The 18423-nt window shown below is 39.8% G+C and overlaps 1 protein-coding gene across 2 annotated transcripts in view; it reads left to right on the top strand.

The window, feature by feature from the left end:
* Nucleotides 1–18423, top strand: part of VPS35L (VPS35 endosomal protein sorting factor like) — a 150629-nt gene that overhangs the window by 4106 nt on the left and 128100 nt on the right. For both annotated transcript variants that reach the window (XM_054575477.1, XM_054575478.1), the window contains exon 2: nucleotides 18103–18202. In XM_054575477.1, the coding sequence (XP_054431452.1) occupies nucleotides 18103–18202 (100 nt within the window). The remainder of the gene's footprint in view (nucleotides 1–18102; nucleotides 18203–18423) is intronic.

Consider the following 18423-nt stretch of genomic DNA (forward strand, 5'->3'; position numbering starts at 1 on the left):
GAATTTCAGTCAGATGACATTTCTGCTCATTGCATTAAATTAACCTTTCAAAATTCTATTGATAAAGCTCAGGATGATCTGAAAGAACAGCTGTAGTTCAGTTTTTAAAACTTTTTTATGGCGATTGATAGCTCTTATTCCAACTTATTTATTCTTGGGGTTTTTTTTGTTTTATATTTTTCAATTTATTGGTGGGATGTTTAATAAAATTATATAGACTTCAAAAGTACAATTCTAAAATACTGATGTATATATTTACCACCCAAAGTAAAATCTCTTCTGTCACCCATATTTGACCCCCTACATCACCCCCCTTTCCCCTCTGGTAACCACCATACTGTTGTCTGTGTCAGCGAGTTTCAGTTTTACACCCCACATATGAGTGAAATCATATGGTTCTTGGCTTTTTCCATCTGTCTTATTTTCCTTAGCATGATAGTTTCAAGGTCCATCCATGTTGTCACGAATGGCAGTATATCATCTTTTCTGTGACTGAATAGTATTCCATTCTATATATGTACCACATCTTCTTTATCGAATCTTCATTATCTAATATTCAGAAGAGGGATTTTTGGATCATACGGTAACTTCGTTGTTATTTTGTTGAGGAATCTTCATACTGTTTTCCATAATGTCTGTACCAGCTTACATTTCCACAGTCGGTGAATGAGGGTTCTTTTTTCTCCACAACTTATCCAACACTTATTATTACTTGTCTTGTTGATAATAGCTGTTCTCAGAGGTGTGAGATGGTATCTTATTATAGTTTTGTGTTGGGAAATGCCGTGTCTGGTTTCAGGAACTGTAACCCTGCCGACAGGCGAGAGGGCCCCAAGGATGGAAATAATCAAGGAGGCCTTGGGAAAAACTGCCCACTGAGGAGATGAAACCTGTCCCCCTGGGAGGGGCACAGCCCCTGCCTCCCTCACATCACCCTGCTTGGCCCTGTGATGGTTGGTTGTTGATGACAGGTAAGTTTTCTCACGAGGAGAAACCACCTAAGGCAGACATCGGCCAGTGTGGGCAGCAGACAAAGACTTGGGGGACACAGAGAAAGGGCAAAAAGACCTGCACCCTTTGGCTTGGCTTGGACATGGCCAGAGTCCTCATTCTATCTGAAAGACGTCTCCTTGTCTCTTGACAGCTCCCTCCCTCCTGCCTGGCTAAGGCTCGAAACAATACTGGAGACAGTCCTAAACTTGATCCAGCAGTTCCCAGGGGAAATCAGGCCTAAAAGTACATTCTTTAAAAGTATGCTTTGTTTCTCCATCAAAAGCTAAAGCCAGCACATGCTGGGAAGGAACTTTACATTATTCACACACCCTAACCCTATGCCCTTTAGCATTCTTTTGTTTACTACACTCTCATGGTTACTCCTCTCTCTTGTTTACTAGTCTCCTCTCAGATCCCTGTAAATCCATGTGTTCCTGCCATTTCTTTTCTTCAAAACATCATCTATTCTCTGTAAACATTAACATGCTGATATAATGAGATAAGCTGTACATTCCTATTACCTGGCCCCACTGATAACCCTTTCAATAAAAGCCTTTGAACAAAGGAGCTCAGGGGCTTCTCCACTAGAGGGAAGTGCCCTTTTCCCTCTTCTGGCAAACAGAGAAGTGTTTGTGATGATTTGTGTTTACTCCCCCCATCTGTGACCACTCTGGGACAGGCTCTGCAGGATTCAGTGTTCACTTTCCCATCTCAGCTGGCCCGGGACAGTAACCCTCAGATCCCAGAGCGCCAGACACCCTGCAACATGCTCCGTCCCCCCAGCAGTTTTGATTTGCATTTCCCTAATAGCTAGTGAAGTTGAGCATCTTTTTATGTATCTCTTGGTTATTTGTATGTCTTCTTGGGAGACTTGTCTTTTCAGGTCCTCTGCCCATTTTTAAATTGGACTTTTTGTGTGTGTGTGGTTGTTGACTTGTTTAAGTTCTTTACATATTTTGGACCATAACTCCTTATTGGAGGTGTTGTTTGTAAATGTCTTTCCCAATTCGGTTGGTTGCTATTTTGTTTTGTTGACATGTTGTTTGCTGTACAGAAACTTTTTAGTTTAATACCATTCCATTGATTTATATTTGCTTTTACTTCCTTTGCTTTTGAGGTGAAATTCATAAAACCCTCTCTGAGACCAATGTTCATAAGTTTAGTACCTATATTTCCTTCTATATAATTTATTGTTTTGGGTCTTATAGTTAGGTCTGTAATCCATTTTGAGCTAATTTTTGTGTATGGTAACAAATAGCAGCCTAGTTTCTTTTGCATGTGGCTTTTCAATTTTCCAGTGCATTTGTTGAAGAGGCTTTCTCTTCTCCATTGATTGTTTTTGGCTTATTTGTCAGAAATCATTTGCACGTATACATGTGAGTGTATTTCTGGGCTCTCAATTCTATTCCATTAGCCTATGTGTCTTTTTTCAGCTAATACCATGCTGTTTTGATTATTGTCACTTTGTAGTATAATTTGAAGTCAGAGAATGTGATACCTCTGGCTCTGTTCTTTATTCTCAGGATTGCTTTGGCTATTCAGGGTTTCTAGTGGTTCCATATAAATCTGACTTTTTAAAAATTTTTTTAAAAACTGCCATTGGGATTTTAATGGGAATTGCATTAAATCTGTATATTGCTTTGGGTAATATGGCCATTTTAATTATGTTAATTCTTCCATTCCATGAACATGGAATATCTTTCCATTTCTTCATTTTTAAAAATCTCTTGTTTTCAATGTATAGGTCGCTCACATCCTTTGTTAAATTTATTCCTAGCTTCTATTCTTTTGTTGCAATTGCAAAAAAATTGTTTTTTAATTTCTTTTTCTGAAAATGTCATTGTTAGTATATAGGAACCCAGTGGATTTTGTACATTAATTTGGTGTCCTGCGACTTGACTTTACTTGTTTATTGTTTTTAATATTTTTTTGGTGGAGTCTTTAGGAGTTTCAATATGAAGAACCATGTCATCTGCAAAAAGTGACACTTCTTCCTTCCCCATTTGGATGCCTTTTATTTCTGTCTCTTGCTTGATTCCTCTGGCTAGAACTTCCAATACTATGTTGAGTAAAAGTGGTAAGAGTGGACATCCTACCTTGTTTCTGATCTCAGAGGAAAAGCTTTCAGTTTTTGACCATTGAGTATGATATGAACGGAAGGTTTGTCATATGTGGCCTTCATTATATTGAACTATTTTCCTTCTTTGCCGATTTTGAGTGTTTTAATCATAACAGATGTTGTATCTTGTCAAATGCTTTTTCTACATCTATTGATACGATCATATGATCATCCTTGTGCCCCTCTAATGAATTCCACTTGATCGTGATCTATTATTTTTTAATGTATTGTATTTGATTTACTATTTTGTTTAGGTTTTCGGTATCTATATTCATCAGCGATATTGGTCTGTAATTTTCTTTTTTTGTGTTATCCTTACCAGGGTTGGTATCGGTGTAATGTTGGCCCCATAAGTATATTAGGAAGTATTGCTATTTTTCAGTATTTTTTGAAGAGTTTGAGAAGGATAGGGATTACCAGTAGCTCTTTTTTTGAACGTTTGGTAGAATTCACTAGTGAAGTCATCTGGTCTTGGACTTATACTTTTGGGGAGATTTTTGATTGTTGTTTCAATCTCCTCACTGTTGATAGGTCTATTTAGATTTTACAGTTCTTTGTGGTTCAGTCTAGTCTATATATTCCTAAGAACTTGTCCATTTTTTTTAAGGTTATAAACGTGGTAATATATATTCTTTCATAGTGTTACTGTATTTTCCTCTGTATTTCTGTGGTGTCCATTGTAACTTCTCTTCTTTCCTTTCAGATTTTATTTGTGTCTTTTTTCTTTTTCCTTAATGAGTCTAGCCAGAGATTTGTCAATTTTATTAATCTTTTCAAAGAACCAGCTCTTTTTTTGTATTAATTTTTTTGTACTTTTGTTCTTTATTTTATTTAACCCTGCTCTAATTTTTATTATTTCTTTCCTTCTGCTGCTCTTCAGCTCCATTTGTTCTCCTGTTTCAGTTCTTTAAGATGTAATTTAGTTCTTTATTTCTGTAAGATGTTAGGTTGTCTGAGATTTTTCTTGGGGTTTTTTTTTTTTTTTTTTGAGATAGGCTGTAATAATATAAACTTTACTCTTATCACTTTTGCTTCATCCCAAAAGTTTTGATATGTTGTATTGTCATTCTCATTTGTTTCTATGTATCTTTTGATCTCTCCTATTATTTCTTCTTTGACCCAGTCATGTTTTAGTAGCATGTTGTTTAATAATCACACATACCTGTGATTTCTTCTTTTTCTCTGCAGTTGACTTCTAATTTTTGAGCACTGTGTTCAGAGAATATGCTTAATATGATTTCAATCTTTTAAATTTGTAGAGGCTGGTTTTGTGTCCCAATATGCCTTTGACACCTTCACTTTGAGTCTTTATTTTCCTTGCAGCTGAAATGTATCTCCTCAAGGCAGTGTATGGTTGGGGTTTTAAAAAAAATTTTTTTGTTTATTCTGCCACTCTGTGACTTTTATTGGTGAGCTCAGTCCATTTACATTTTGGCTATATGAGGATTTCCTATAGCCATTTTATGTTTTGTTTTCTGGTAGCTCTGTCTCTCCATTGTTTCTTTTTCCTTGTGTTTCTGTTTTTTGTTTTGTTTTTTTAAATGTGATGGTATTCTATAACTTTTTTCCTCTGTTTTCTTTTTTTTGTGTGTTCTTTCTCAGTTCTGGATATTTTGTGCATGTGCAGTTACCATTAGGTATATGCAAAAGAAAGTTTCATATATATGCGGTAGTCCTTTTTCTTATTTTATATTCATATTAAATGAATATTTAATTTCTAATATTTTTATATCTTGTCTCCACCCCTTTGCAAATTCAGACCTTTGTTGTCTCTCCTTTTATGTTTTTGTTGTCACAAATTATGTCTGTTTATGAGTTCATTTCAAAATTGTAGTACCTATCGTCTTTTTAAACTGTTTTTACCATCTTCGACCTTTATGTTATATTTAAATGTACAATACCCTATTCTGAAAAAAAGTTGAAATTTTCTGCTTCTCTCTGTCTGTTACTCGTCTTACTCACAGTTATATATTCTTTTGTCTTTTCATTTTCGGTAGAATAAGCTGTTGTAGTATTCCTGTAATGGGAGTTTTTTTTGGTAATAAATTCCCACAGCCTCAATATGTCTGGAAAAGTCTTATTTCTCCTTATATGTAAAGGATAACTTTGATGGTAATTTCTGTCTTTCAGTAGTTTGAACATTTGAATCTACGCTCTTCTAGCTTCTAGGGTTTCTGCTGAAAAATATGATGCGAATCTAACGGGGTTTCCTTTATAGGTTACCATCTTTTTTTCCTCAGGCTGTTTTGAGATTTCTTTCTTTGTCATTAATTTTTGACATATTTAATATAATGGGCCTTGGAGAAGGTCTTTTTGGATTGAGAATGATTGTTTCTTGGATGGAGAATCCAGCTGTTTTCATAGGTTTAGGAAGTTCTCATCAACTATTTGTTTGAATAGGCTCTGTGTGGCCTTCTCCCTCTCTTCCCCTCGAATAGTCATTATTTTTTCTTTTTATTGTTCAAATACATTTGTCTCCATTTACCTGCCACCACTTTCCCTCCCCCACCCACTCTGGCCTCTCTCCCTCAATCCTTCCCCACTTTGGCTTTGGCTTTGTCCATGGGTCCTTCATACCCATGTTACTTTATTTGACCCTTTCCCTTCCATTTCCCATTACCCCCCTCCCTCATTCACTCTTGTTACTGTCTGTTTTTTATTTCAATGTTGCTGGTCATTTTTTTCATGTTTGTTTGTTTTGTTGATTAGATTCCACTTATTGGTGAGATCATATGGTATTTGTCTTTCACCCCCTGGCTTATTTCACTTAGAATAATGCTCTCCAGTTCCATCCACACTGTTGCAAAGGGTAGGAGCTCTTTCTGCTGTATAGTATTCCACTGTGTAAATGTACCATAGTTTTCAGATTCACTCATTTATTGACGGGCACTTAGGTTGTTTCCAGCACTTGGCTCTTGTAAATTGTGCTGCTATGAACATTGGGGTGCATAGCTTCTTTTGAATTGGTGTTTTGGGATTCTCAGGGTCAAAAAGCAGTTCCATTTTTAGTTTTCTGAGGAAATTCCGAGCCGTTTCCACAGTGGCTGCACCAGTCTGCATTTCCACCAACAGTGTATTAGGGTTCCCTCTTCTCCACAACCTCGCCAGCACTTGTTTGTTGATTTGTTTATGATGACCATTCTGACTGGTGTGAAGGGGTACCTCCTTGTGGTTTTAATTTGCATCTCTCTGATGGCCAGTGATCCTGAGCATCTTTTCATATGTCTCTGGGCTCTGTGTATGTCCTCCTTGGAGAAGGGTCTGCCCAGGTCCTTTGCCCATTTTTTAATTGGATTTTTGTCTTCCTGGAGTGGAGTTGTGTTGAGTTCCTCATGTATTTTGGAGATCAAACGCCTATCTGACGTATCATTGGCAACTATATTTTCCCATGCAGTTGATTCCCTTTTCATTTTGATGATGTTTTCTTTAGCTGTGCAGAAGCTTCTTATTTTGATGAAATCCCATTTGTTTATACTTTCCTTTATATTCCTTGCTCTAGGGGACATATCTGTGAAAATGTTTCCTGGAATATCTGAGTTTCCTGCCTAAGTTCTCCTGTAGGACTTTTGTGGTGTCGCAAGTTATGTTTAAGTTTTTAATCCATTTTGAGTTTATTTTTGTGTATGGTGTAAGTTGATGGTTGATTTCAGTTTTTTGCATGCACCTGTCCAGCTCTCCCAATACCATTTGTTGAAGAGGCTAGTATACTCCATTTTATGCTTCTGCCCCCTTTATTGAATATTAATTGACCATAGAGACATGGGTTTATTTCTAGGCTCTCTATTCTGTTCCATTGACCTATGTGTGTGTTCTTATGCCTGTACCAGACTGTTTTGATTACAGTGGCCTTGTAATATAGTTTGATGTCAGGTCTTGTGACCTCCTACGTTTTTCTTCTTTCTCAAAATTGCAGCTATTTAGGGTCATTTATGGTTCCATATAAATGAAATGTTTGTTCTGTATCTCTGGAATGTGTCATTGGTATTTTAATTGGGATTGCGTTCAATCTGTGAATTGCTTTGGGAAGTATGGACATTTTGATGATGATCATTCTTTCTATTTGTGAACACAGTATATGTTTCCATTTCTTTGTGTGTTCCTTAATTTCTTTCTTCAGTGTTGTGTATAGTTTTCTGTGTACAGGTCTTTTACCTCCTTGGTTAAGTTTATTTCTAGGCACTGTAGTTTTCTTGCTGTGATAGCAATAGGGATTTTTTCTCTGATTTCTGATTCTGATAATTCATTGTGGTGTACAAAAATGCCTTCGATTTCTGAATGTTGACTTTATATCCTGCTGTTTTGCCAAATTCACTTACTAGGTTGAAAGGTTTGTTGGTGGATTCTATAGGGTTTTCTGTATACACTATCATGTCTGCAAACAGTGATAGTTTTACTTCCTCTTTTCCAATTGGGGTGCCTTTTACTTCTTTTTCTTGTCTGATCACTGGGGCTAGGACTTCCAATACTATGTTGAATAGAAGTGGTGAAACCAGACAACCTTGCCTTGTTCCCAGTCTTAGTGGGAAAGCTTTTAGTTCTTGCCCGTTGGCTATGATGTTGGCTGTACATTTTCCATATATGGCCTTTATTATGTTGAGGTATGCCTCTTTTATTCCCTCTTTGCTGAGTGTTTTTATCATAAATGGATGCTGTACCTTATCAAATGCCTTTTCCGCATCTATTGATATCATCATGTGATTTTTATCTTTCTTTTTGTTTATGTGATGTATTACATTTATTGATTTCTGAATATCAAACCATCCTTGCATCCCTGGAATGAACCCCACTTGATCATGGTGGGTGATCTTTTTAATATATTGCTGGATGTGGTTTACCAATATTTTGTTGAGGATTTTAGTGTTTGTGTTCATCAGTGATATTGGCCTGTAGTTTTCTCTCATTGTTTTGTCTTTGTCTGGTTTTGTGAATAGGATGATGCTGACCTCATAAAAAAAGGTTGGGAGTCTTCCCTCTTCTTTGAATTTATGGAATAATCTGAGAAGGACAGGGGTTAGCTTCTCCTTATGAATGTTTTGTAAAATTCTCCTGTGAAATTGTCTCGTACAGGGCTTTGGTGTGCTGGAAGTTTCTTGATTACTCCTCAGTTACGCCAGCTGTTATCGGTCAGTTCAGGCTTTCTACTTCTTCATTCAGTGTTGAAATGTTATATTTTTCTAGAAGTGTATCCATTTCACCAAGGTTTTCAAATATGTTGGCATATAATTGTTCATAGTACTTTCTTACAATCCTATGTATTTCTGTGGTATCAATTGTTATTTCTTTTTTCTCATTTCCGATGTTATTTATTTGGGTCCTTTCTCTAATTTTCTTGATGAATCTGCTTAAAGGCTTGTCAATTTTGTTTATCTTTTCAAAGAACCAGCTCCTGGATTGGTTGATCCTTTGAATTGTTCTTTTAGTCTCTATGTCATTTGGCTCTGCTCTGATCTTAATTATTTCCTTCCTTCTACTGACTGTGGACTTTGTTGTTGTTTCTCCAGTTCTTGAAGCTGGAGGGTTAGGTCGTTTATTTGAAATGTTTCTGTCATTTTGAGGTAGGCCTGTATTGCTTTGAACATCCCTCTCAAGTTTGCCTTCGCTGTGTCCCATAGGTTTTGGACTGTTGTGTGTTCATTTTCATTTGTTTCCAGAAACTTTTTGATTTCTCCTTTGATCTCATTATTGACCCATTCATTGTTCAATAGCATGCTATTTAGTCTTCTTGAGTTTAATATTTTTAAGTTTTTCTTTGAGGTTGGTGTCTAGTTTCAAGCCTGTGTGGTCTGAGAAAAATGCTTGTTATGATTTCAATTTTCTTAACTTTACTGAGGCTTCTTTTGTGTCCTAGCATGTGATCTGTTTTTGAAAATATTCCATGTGCCTTTGAAAAGAATGTGTATTTTACTTCTCTGGGATGAAAGGTCCTTGGGATGAAAGGTTCTATGGATATCAGTTAAGTCCAATTGATCTAGTGTGTCATTCAGTAGCACTGTATCCTTGTTGATACTTTGTTTGGAAGATCTAGCCATTGTTGACAGTGGGGTGTTAAAATCCCCTTCTATCAGTGCATTGCTTTCTATATGTTTCTTGAAGTCCTCCAAGATTTTCCTCATGTATTTGGGTGCTCCTATGTTGGGTCCATGTAGGTTTACAATGTTTATATCTTCTTGATGGGTTCTTCCTTTGAGTACTATGAAGTGTCCCTCTGGGTCTCTTTTTATGGCCTATGTTTTGAAATCTATTTTGTCTGGTATAAGTATTGCTACCCTGGCTTTCTTTTCCTGTCCATTTGCTTGGAATATTTTTTCCCATCCCTTTACCTTCAGTCTGTGTAGGTCCTTTGTTGTGATGTTGGTCTCTTGTAGGCAGCAAATGTGCATGTCATGTTTTCGTATACAGTCATCCTCCTTATGTCTTTTGATTGGGGCATTTGATCCATTTATATTTAAAATTATTACTGATAGTTACTTATTCATTGTTTCCCTTTGTACCTGTGTTCCTTTCTTTCTCACTCTTTTTTCATCATCTTCTTAAAGCAGTTCCTTCAGGATATGTTGCAGTGCTGGTTTTGTGGAGGTGTATTCTTTTAGCCTTCTTTTGTCTGGGAAACTCCTTATTTTGCCTTCATTTTAATTGAGAGCCTGAATAGTTAAGAGTGGTCTTGGTTGCAGGCCTTTGCTTTTTGATAGTTGGAACATATGTTGCCATTTCATTCTTGCTTGTAGTGTTTCTGTTGAGAAATCACCTGCTCGCCCATACAAGGGGGTCAATTGTATGTTACTACCTGTTTCTCCCTTGTTGCCTTTAAGATTCTCTCTTTGTCTTTGATATTTTTCATTTTAATTATGATGTGTCTTAGAGTGGGCCTCTTTGGGTTCCTCTTGAATGGGATCCTCTGTGCTTCCTGGACTTGTGTGTCTTTTTCTCTCCTCCAATTAGGGAAGTTTTCCATCATTGCTTTTTCAGATATGTACTCTATCCCTTCCTTCTCTCCTCCTTTTTCTGGTATCCGTATTATACAGATATTAATACATTTCAGGTGTTCCTGCATTTCTCGAAACTCCTCTTCATTCTTTTTGAGCCTTGCTCTTTCTGGGAGCTTTTTTCTACCTTGGCCTCCAGCTTGCTGATTCGATCCTCGGCTTCATCTAGCCTGCTTTAGATTCCTTCTACTGTGTTCTTCGATTCAGAAATTATATTCTTCATTTCCTCTTGCCTCCTGTTGATAGTTTCTGTGTCCTTTTTCATTGTGGTGTGGTTTACCTGTAGTTTTGTTTACCTGTAGTTTTTGGTAATTCCCCGAGCTCACTGAGCTCATTGAGTTTTTTTAGAACCATTGTTTTGAACTCAATATCTGATAGTTTACTTGCCTCTATCTCATTTAATTTTCTTTGTGGGGATTCCTCCTTTCCCTTTGATTCGGGGGTGTTTCTTTGTCTTCCCATTATTTATGAGACTCTTCTTTTTCCCTTCTGTTTCTTGAATTGATCTGTCTTGACGTCCTGACTTTGTGGTGTGAACTCGTATGGTAGGAGACCTGTGAGATTCAGTGGTGCAGTCTCCTTGATCTCCTGAACTTGGTCCTCTTGGGATATTTTTTGTGTCATTGATTAAGACTCTCTGGATGTAATTGGGTTTTGATTGTTGTTTAGTCATCCTTTGGTGGGGCTTTCCCTCCAGCTTTTTGACTGAGGGTCACTCTGCCCACCATGTCTTGTGGGTTTTTGTGCAGGTGCTGTCAGAACAAAATCACAAAGTCCCAGAAACAAACCCTCATCCTCAAAAATAACTCCTTCCTGCAAACCCACTATCAACAGCAAATGAACCAGTATTAATAAGGCTGAAAAGAGATTAAGACTATTATAAAGAAGGGGAGAAATAAAATATTAGTATAAGATTTAATGGCTTAATATGCACAAATTTGACGGACCTGCAATGAACGTTATAAAGCTATATAGTAAAGAAAATATCGCAAATCATGGAGAAGACCACAGTGGATTTTGTCTTGGTAGCCGCTAGGATTTACCACTGTTTTTTCTTTTTGGATCTGCCTCTGATGATGTCTAATTTTGACCCCATCTGACCTTAGGCAGACTGTTGGAATTTACCCTCTGTGACTTTCTTGTTCAGTTGTTAATCTGGTCACTCTGCACTCAGCAGTCAGGCTTAGGCACCACAGGGCTAGGCAGAGTCCCTCCTGGGGGTGGGGCTGTTGTTTCCTTTCAAGGTCCTGCTGCTCAGGGAAGTGGTCTGCCTGAACAAGATGGCTGCTGCCATATGGGGGATGACTCAGTACCAGAATCGCACTGGCCACTTTCAGTTCTCTCTCTGAAGGCTCCATCTTTAGTCTCTCCTCAAGTGTCTCTAGTTCATTCCATGCTCCCTTCAGCCAGGGATCTACACTCTGTGACTGCCAGTGCGCACTCAGCAATCATGCTTAAACACCGCAGGGTGGGGCAGAGTCCATCCTGGGGGTGGGGCTGTTGTGGCCTTTCAAGCTGTTTCTGCTTAGGGCCGTGGTTTACCTGAGCAACATGACTGCTGCTGTTTAGGGGATGAGTCAGCACTCGGATCCTGCCAGCTACCCTCTCAGTTCTCCCCGCAAAGCCTCCATCCCCAGTCTCTCCTCATGTGTCTCTAGCCCTCTCTGCCCTTTCCTTTGCTGGTGCCCAGGGTTAGTGGGTGCAAATAAAAAATTTGTGAGTTGGTCCTTTAAATGGCTCTTTGCGCCTTCAGCTGCCTGTCTCAGAGAGCAACCCTGCCGGTATTTGCAGCTGGCTGTTATCTGTGTACTTTTTGGGCTCTGGTACTATAGGCTGGGGATCCTTGCTTATGGTTTAGACCCCACTCCACTCAGAAGGCTACTTCAGTATCTCTCTGGCACTGCTGCCTGTGGGCGCCTAGCCTGCCTTCTTGAGTCTCTACCACACTCCTTACCAGTCAGCGAGTGCTAAAGCAGATTCTCCTGTCTGTCCTAGGTTATCAGGGTTCTCTCTCGCTATTGTTCAGTTGTTTTTTGGGACTAATTTCTCCCCAATTTAGTTATAATTCCTGATTGGTCCTGGGAGGAGGTCAGTGAGACTTCCATTCACTCTTCTGCCATCTTGCCAAATCTCATTATTCTCATATTGCTCTTTTTTGATGGACTCAATATTCTTGTAGAGGTGTTTTTTTGTTGTTGTTGTTGTTGTTGTTGTTTTTTTATACAAGTCCATCTTTTCCACCTGCTTCATATCTAGATTTCTGCCTTAAGCATCACTAATTTTTTTCCTCCCTGCGGTCAGCTGTACTTCCTAAGCTTGCTAATTCATTTTTTTAATTTATTTTTTTGAGTTCTTTATATTGAGCTCCAGAATTTCTTTTCTATTCTTTTCTAAAGTTTCAGTGTTTTTGGTGACGTACTGCTTTTGGTTTTTGATTTATTTCTGAGTTCCTTAAGCTGGATATCTGTTCTCTTGTATTTTATTGAGTTTTTTCAGAACTGCTGTCATTTAAATCACGTATTTCCATGTCTTTAAGTTTATTTTCTAGAGGTTTTTAAATTTTCTTTCTGAACTGCCTGGCTACCTTGATTATTTATTGTATTTGATGAATTCTTTGTCTTCCTAGGCATCTATGGAGTTGAAATCCGTTTTTTTATTTTTATTCTTAAAGACTGGCACTTCTTTATTCAGTGGGCTGGTGAGAATCTCTTGGTTTCCAGTAGGTGGCACTGAAGCTCGAGTTTATTAGTTTCTCTTGCTCTTCTCTGGCTACTCCAATTTCTGCAGAGTGGTAGAAAATGCACTATATTTCCTGGCGAGGTGGTTGTTTCCTCTTTGACCAGATTGCCTCAATCTCAAGGCACTACCACCCCCATGGGGAAATGTGGGAGATGGGGTTTTGTGCCTATAAAATGCCAGTGTTGTCCCCTGCAACCAGACTCTGCCAGTAGTGCAACCACTATAGGTTGGCGTGGTCCGAGCTGGAAGAGGCTGGCTGGTGTGTTCATGGCTTTGTTCTCCTCCCAGTAATGGCTACTGCCTGCCCTCAGCTGTATCACTTCTGTATCTCCACTCCTCTATCTGGGATTAGCTGCAGTGTGCGCTTGCCACTCAGGGAAAGTACTTCTGCCTCTTCAGTTTTCAGGGCTGCAGATAATGTGCTCTTTAGCCCACACTGCTACAGCTTCTTCTGGGGCCCTCTGCTAGCTCTGGAAGGACCAGGCAAGGTGAGCTCTAGGAGGGTGACAGGAAGCAGCTAGGCTTCATGACTTTGTTTTTCTGCCTGGCAGTGATGGCTGCCAGGCAGTTGTGGCCACATCTCTGTACTCAGCCTCTGCCCAGGTCACTGGGTTCAGCCACCGCTTGTGCTGACTAACTTAGTCAGGAAATGCTCACTGTATCTCTTTGCGCCTCCTGGCTGCCGAGTGTGCAGGTGGCAACATGATTCCTCCCCTCTCCTGAGACCCTCAGTAATCTTCGGGGTGCATTCGTGGCACGATCTCAGCTCTTTTCCCTTTCCTTTTACCCAGTTTGCTCGCACTGACCCACCTTCAGATGTTTCAGTGCACAGATATCTAAGACATGTTTATGTGTTGAGCAGGGAATCCTTTGTTGAATTATAGCTGTTCAAGTTATTGTAACTTCAGGGGAGAGACGAGGGGAACCTTGTATGCTGCCATTTCTTTCAGGGTTTTACTTGTTTTAAAGGTCAAGGATTGGCTGATAGCATGTTAAAGGGAGTTCGGAAGAATATTTCATATATGACTCCCAACTGTAATATTTTTAGAAGATAAAGACAGTGTATATATTTTTTAAATGTAACCCAGAGGGATTGGACAATATATTGTGCTTGAGGTTTTTCCTTGAAAAGCTAGAAAGGAGAGGCTAGTTCATGTTATTATCAGCGTTTCTCCTCCTGCACTCAAAGCCAAATTTATTTAGAAAGGGGGAGAAAGGAAATTAAATGGTACCTCAGATCTGTTGGACTGGTTGGGTGTCTGGATTTGTGGGGACATCGAATAAAGCTGAATGATGGCACAATGAGATTTGGGGTGCTTATATTTTATACAGATATTAATGATGTCATGGAGTTATGATTGGGGTGGTATGGGGGAGTGTTTTGGGGGTGAAGTCAAGGGATTTGGAGGCCAAGGTACAAGGTGCCCAGTTTTCTGTGCTGTCGCACTCCGCGGCAGCTAGACTGGGCACGCTGCCGTGGGAAACTGGCTGGGGCCAGCTGAGATGGGAGCAGGGCTCTGAATCTCGCAGAGCCAGTCCCGGGGTTGTTACAGATGAGGGAGATAAACATAAATCATTGCAAACACTTCTCTCTTTGCTGGGAGAGCAGACGTGGACACCTCCCTCTTAATGGAGAAGGCTGTGGCACATCTTTCTAGTGGAGAAGGCCCCGTAGCCCTTTGTTCCAAGGCTTTTATTGAAAATCTTATCAGTGGAGGTAGGTAACAGGAATACATAGGTTATCTCATTACATCAGTATGATAAGTTCTTTAAGAAGACAAGTGACAGGAGTACACTGATTTGCATGGGTCCGAGAGGAAACTAGAATCAACAATAGAGACTATAGAAAAGGGGAAAGTAGACATAAAGGCGCCTTAAAGATACAGGGTAAGGGGTGTAAACAGTGTGAATGTCCTAACGATATAGGGTAAGGGGTGTAAATAATGTAAATGTCCTTTGCAGCATGAGCTGGCCAGATATCTGAGGGAAGAACAAAACACACTCTAAAGAATTTACTTTTAGGCCTCATTTCCCTGGGACCCGCCAGATCTGATTTAGGGTTGTTTTTCCTGCACTGTTTCAAGCCTGAACCAGGCAGGGGGAGGGAACCACTAAGAGATAAGAAGACTGCTTCTTGGCTATAATCAGGACTCTGGCCATGTCCAAGCCAAGCCGAGAGGTGCAGGGGCCTTTTTCCCCTTCTCCATGTCCCCCAATTTGTTGTCTGCTGCCAGTACCCGACTGGGATCTGTCTTAGGTTGTTTACCTCAGCTTGAGGTAAACTTACCCATCATTGATGACCAGTCCTCCATGGCAAACCAGAGAGGCAGGGGCTACGCCCCTGTTGGGCAGGACAGGCCAAGTTTCCTCAGGAGCCTGTTTTCTCCAAGGCCTCCTGATTATTTCCAGCCTTGGGGCCCTCCAGCCTGTCGGCAGGGTTGCAGCTCCTGAAACCAGGCAGGGTGTTTCCCAACACTGTGCTTTTAGTTTTTTCTTTCCCTAAATGTGGGTGGGTGGTGGGTTGGAATTGTCCTGTGTGTCCATATTTCTGCCAACATTCTGTTCATGAATAGAAGGTTGAGGTTTTCTCTGCGGCTACCCTTTTCTGAGCCCTCATGAGACTTGTCTTTAACAGTGCATTCACAGCAATAGCTTTCCTAGAATGTACTTCAAAACTCTTCCAATCTCTGCCTGTGATTCAGTTCCAGAGCCATGTCCACATTTTTAGGTATTTGTTGCAGCAGCACCTCATTCTTGGTACCAGTTTTCTTTTACCTTAGTCTATTCAAGCTGCTGTAACAAAATACCAAAGACTGGGTAACTTGTAAACAACAGTAATTTATTTCCCACAATTTTGGAGGCTGGGAGTCCAGGATCTTGGCACTAACAGATTTGGTGTCTGTGAAGAGCCTTCTTCTTGGTTCATAGCTGGTGCCTTCTCACTATGTCCTCCTAGAGTGGAAGAAGTGAGGGAGCTCTCTGCGGTTTTTTATATAAGGGCACTAATCTCATCCATGGTATTGCCAGACAGAGACTGGCCTTGAGCAGGTCTGCCTTAGGCCGGCTGGTAGTGTCTGGGTTCTTGACTTTGCGTAGGAAAGATTTTACAACACAAGTCCAGGTGATTTTGAGAGTACATATATTAAAGCTGGAGACAGTAAAACAAAGGAAGGACTTAGGGTAGAAGCAGCAACAGGAGAAAGCCTAGGCAGTGCTCTGCTTTAGCTCACTAAAAAAGTTATAGGAAGGAGTGAGCAAAGGTGAGGCTGCTCTTAGCTCACTGGGAAGTGAAGAAAGTCAGAGTGACAGAAGAGAGCCAAAGTGGGGCTGTTTTAACTCACTGTGAAATCAGAGAAAAGGCGCGGGGGGCTTGGAGACAGGATCATGGGGTAAGCCTGGGGTGAGCTACCACTGCCTGCTGCTTCTCTGGTTGCAAGTCTTGTGGGGATACTTAGAGTTTAGGAAGAAGTAAAAAGTTCATGCCTGGGAAGGGGCACAGGCGTGCTCTAGGGCGAGTCCACACTGAGTCTTTGTCCTAAGGGATTTTTATCCTTTTTTCCTTTTTCCCCCTGTGGGCAAGAATCTTAGGGGAGGGTTTCAATGGAATGTTCATCAGCTTTCCAGGTGTATTTTTAATATGCTGATGCATCAGAATGAGCGTATGGGTTGGGTGGGATCATTCTTTGATCTACTGTAGTGTTTTATTTTTATCTTGGGTTTCTTTTATCTTGGGTATTGACTCTAATGGGGTTTTTGTTATTTGTTCCTCTGATTTCATCTGTCCTTGGGTTTAGTCAGCACAAATGGCATTAATTGGGTCTCTGTTCTCTATTTTCCCAGACCAGGGTGATTTGAGCTATTTATTCTCTGGTTAGAGACGATAGCTGTAAATCATTTGCTCTCAAGTGCCCTTGGTTAGGGAAGATAAGGTCCTGTGATGCACCAGCTGGATGTAAGTTGTCCAAATTGTTTAGCCTTGTTTAATTTTCTTGTTTAAGTTTACCTGCCCAAGAATTTTCCTAGCTTCTTACTACTTTGTCACAATGTGAGCTCTTCATGACCTAATCACCTCCCAAAGGCCCCACCTCCTAATACCTTCACCTTTGGGGGTTAGGATTTCAATCTGTGAACTTGGTGGAGAGGCAACACAACCATTTAGATTACATAGCACTTCTCCTGCCTCTTACCTTTTAGTTGATATGCATTTTAATTCCACATATATTTTAACTCTGTAAGTTATTTTTTGTAGTCAATATTCATTTTGTGTGTTATATACACATTTAAATATTTTTGTATTACTTTTATTTTTATTTTATTGTTTTAAAGTGTAGTCATGCTGCTGACACTGTTCTTGGTTTTCCTTTGACTGGAAAATTTTCTTTTGCCATTGTTTGAAGGAAAATTTCACTGGGTATAGAATTCTTGGTTGGCAATTACTTTTAATACTTTAAAGGTATCACTTCATTTGTCATCTGGCCCCCATCTGTATGCTGATATAATAACCTTTTTAAAAATTGCTTCTGCCCGTTCTTGCTTCCTCTTTGCATTCCAGCTGTGTGTGTGTGTCAGACCATCATGTCCCTCTGTCTTCCACACTTTATTGTGTTTCTTGTCTCTGTTCTCTTCCTGCTTCAATGTGAATACTCTCTTCCCTTTTATTGTTCATCCCACTATTACCCTTATTTGTTAAGCCCTCATAAGACTGATGTAAACTGTGCTCTTCATCTACTTTGTGCTTGGCTTCTTTCTCTTACTCTATACTCCTCAGCTGACAAATAACTTTGTGAGGAAACCAGCTCTGGATTTTTCCCTTCTCTGTAACCCCTTCCCTTCAGAAGCTCTTTCTTCAAGCCCTGGCTGTCTTGGTAGCCCCAAACCTTAGTTTACCTCTTCAGTCCTGTAAGGTTTTCTTAAAGCAGTTTTCTTTTGGCTGCTCTGCGTCTTAACAGCTACCCTCTGCCTGGTTCCAGCCTCTTGTCCATGTTAAGAATAAAGAAGTGCCTTCTCAGGGGAAGCTGGCTTTACCCCAGTATACTTCCCTTAGTTCTGGTGTCTGGGTTTGCAGGTCTTATGTGCCTTGGCAGCTCCTTATACCTTCAAACTGATTTTTATTTTATTTTTTTCTTAATTTAGCATTTCAGATTGGTTTTATTAGGAATACTATTCCTCTATTAACTACTTCATCATTGAGGAAGTCTCAACAGCAAGTTTCTAGAACATTACGTGTCTCCATCACCTAATTGTTTTTTGGATTTTGTTGTTTACCAGGCACTCCAGGAATCGGAACTACAGGGCAGAATCTGCAACATATCGACTTGAGGCTGTGCTCTTGGAGCATGGGGACTATCACCCTTTGAAGCCCATAACTGTAAGTTTTGTCAAAGACCTCGCTAAATGATATCCCTATTCCATTAAATTACAGGCAGTGTTCCTTGGTCTTTTCAGTTTTGCCATTAGTAGCTTCTTTTGCATGTTTAAATCAATTGGTTTGTTCCCTGCCCTATCTTTTTGTGGTGTTGGCCTCACTCACCATCATTTTGATTCTCTTCTTTTTCATGTCAGTGAGGGTATCATGATGGGTGCTTTGTT

This window comes from Pteronotus mesoamericanus, unplaced genomic scaffold (genome assembly GCF_021234165.1).
Source record: "Pteronotus mesoamericanus isolate MK-2021 breed Mesoamerican mustached bat unplaced genomic scaffold, CSHL_Meso_final contig_301, whole genome shotgun sequence".
Lineage (NCBI taxonomy): Eukaryota > Metazoa > Chordata > Mammalia > Chiroptera > Mormoopidae > Pteronotus > Pteronotus mesoamericanus.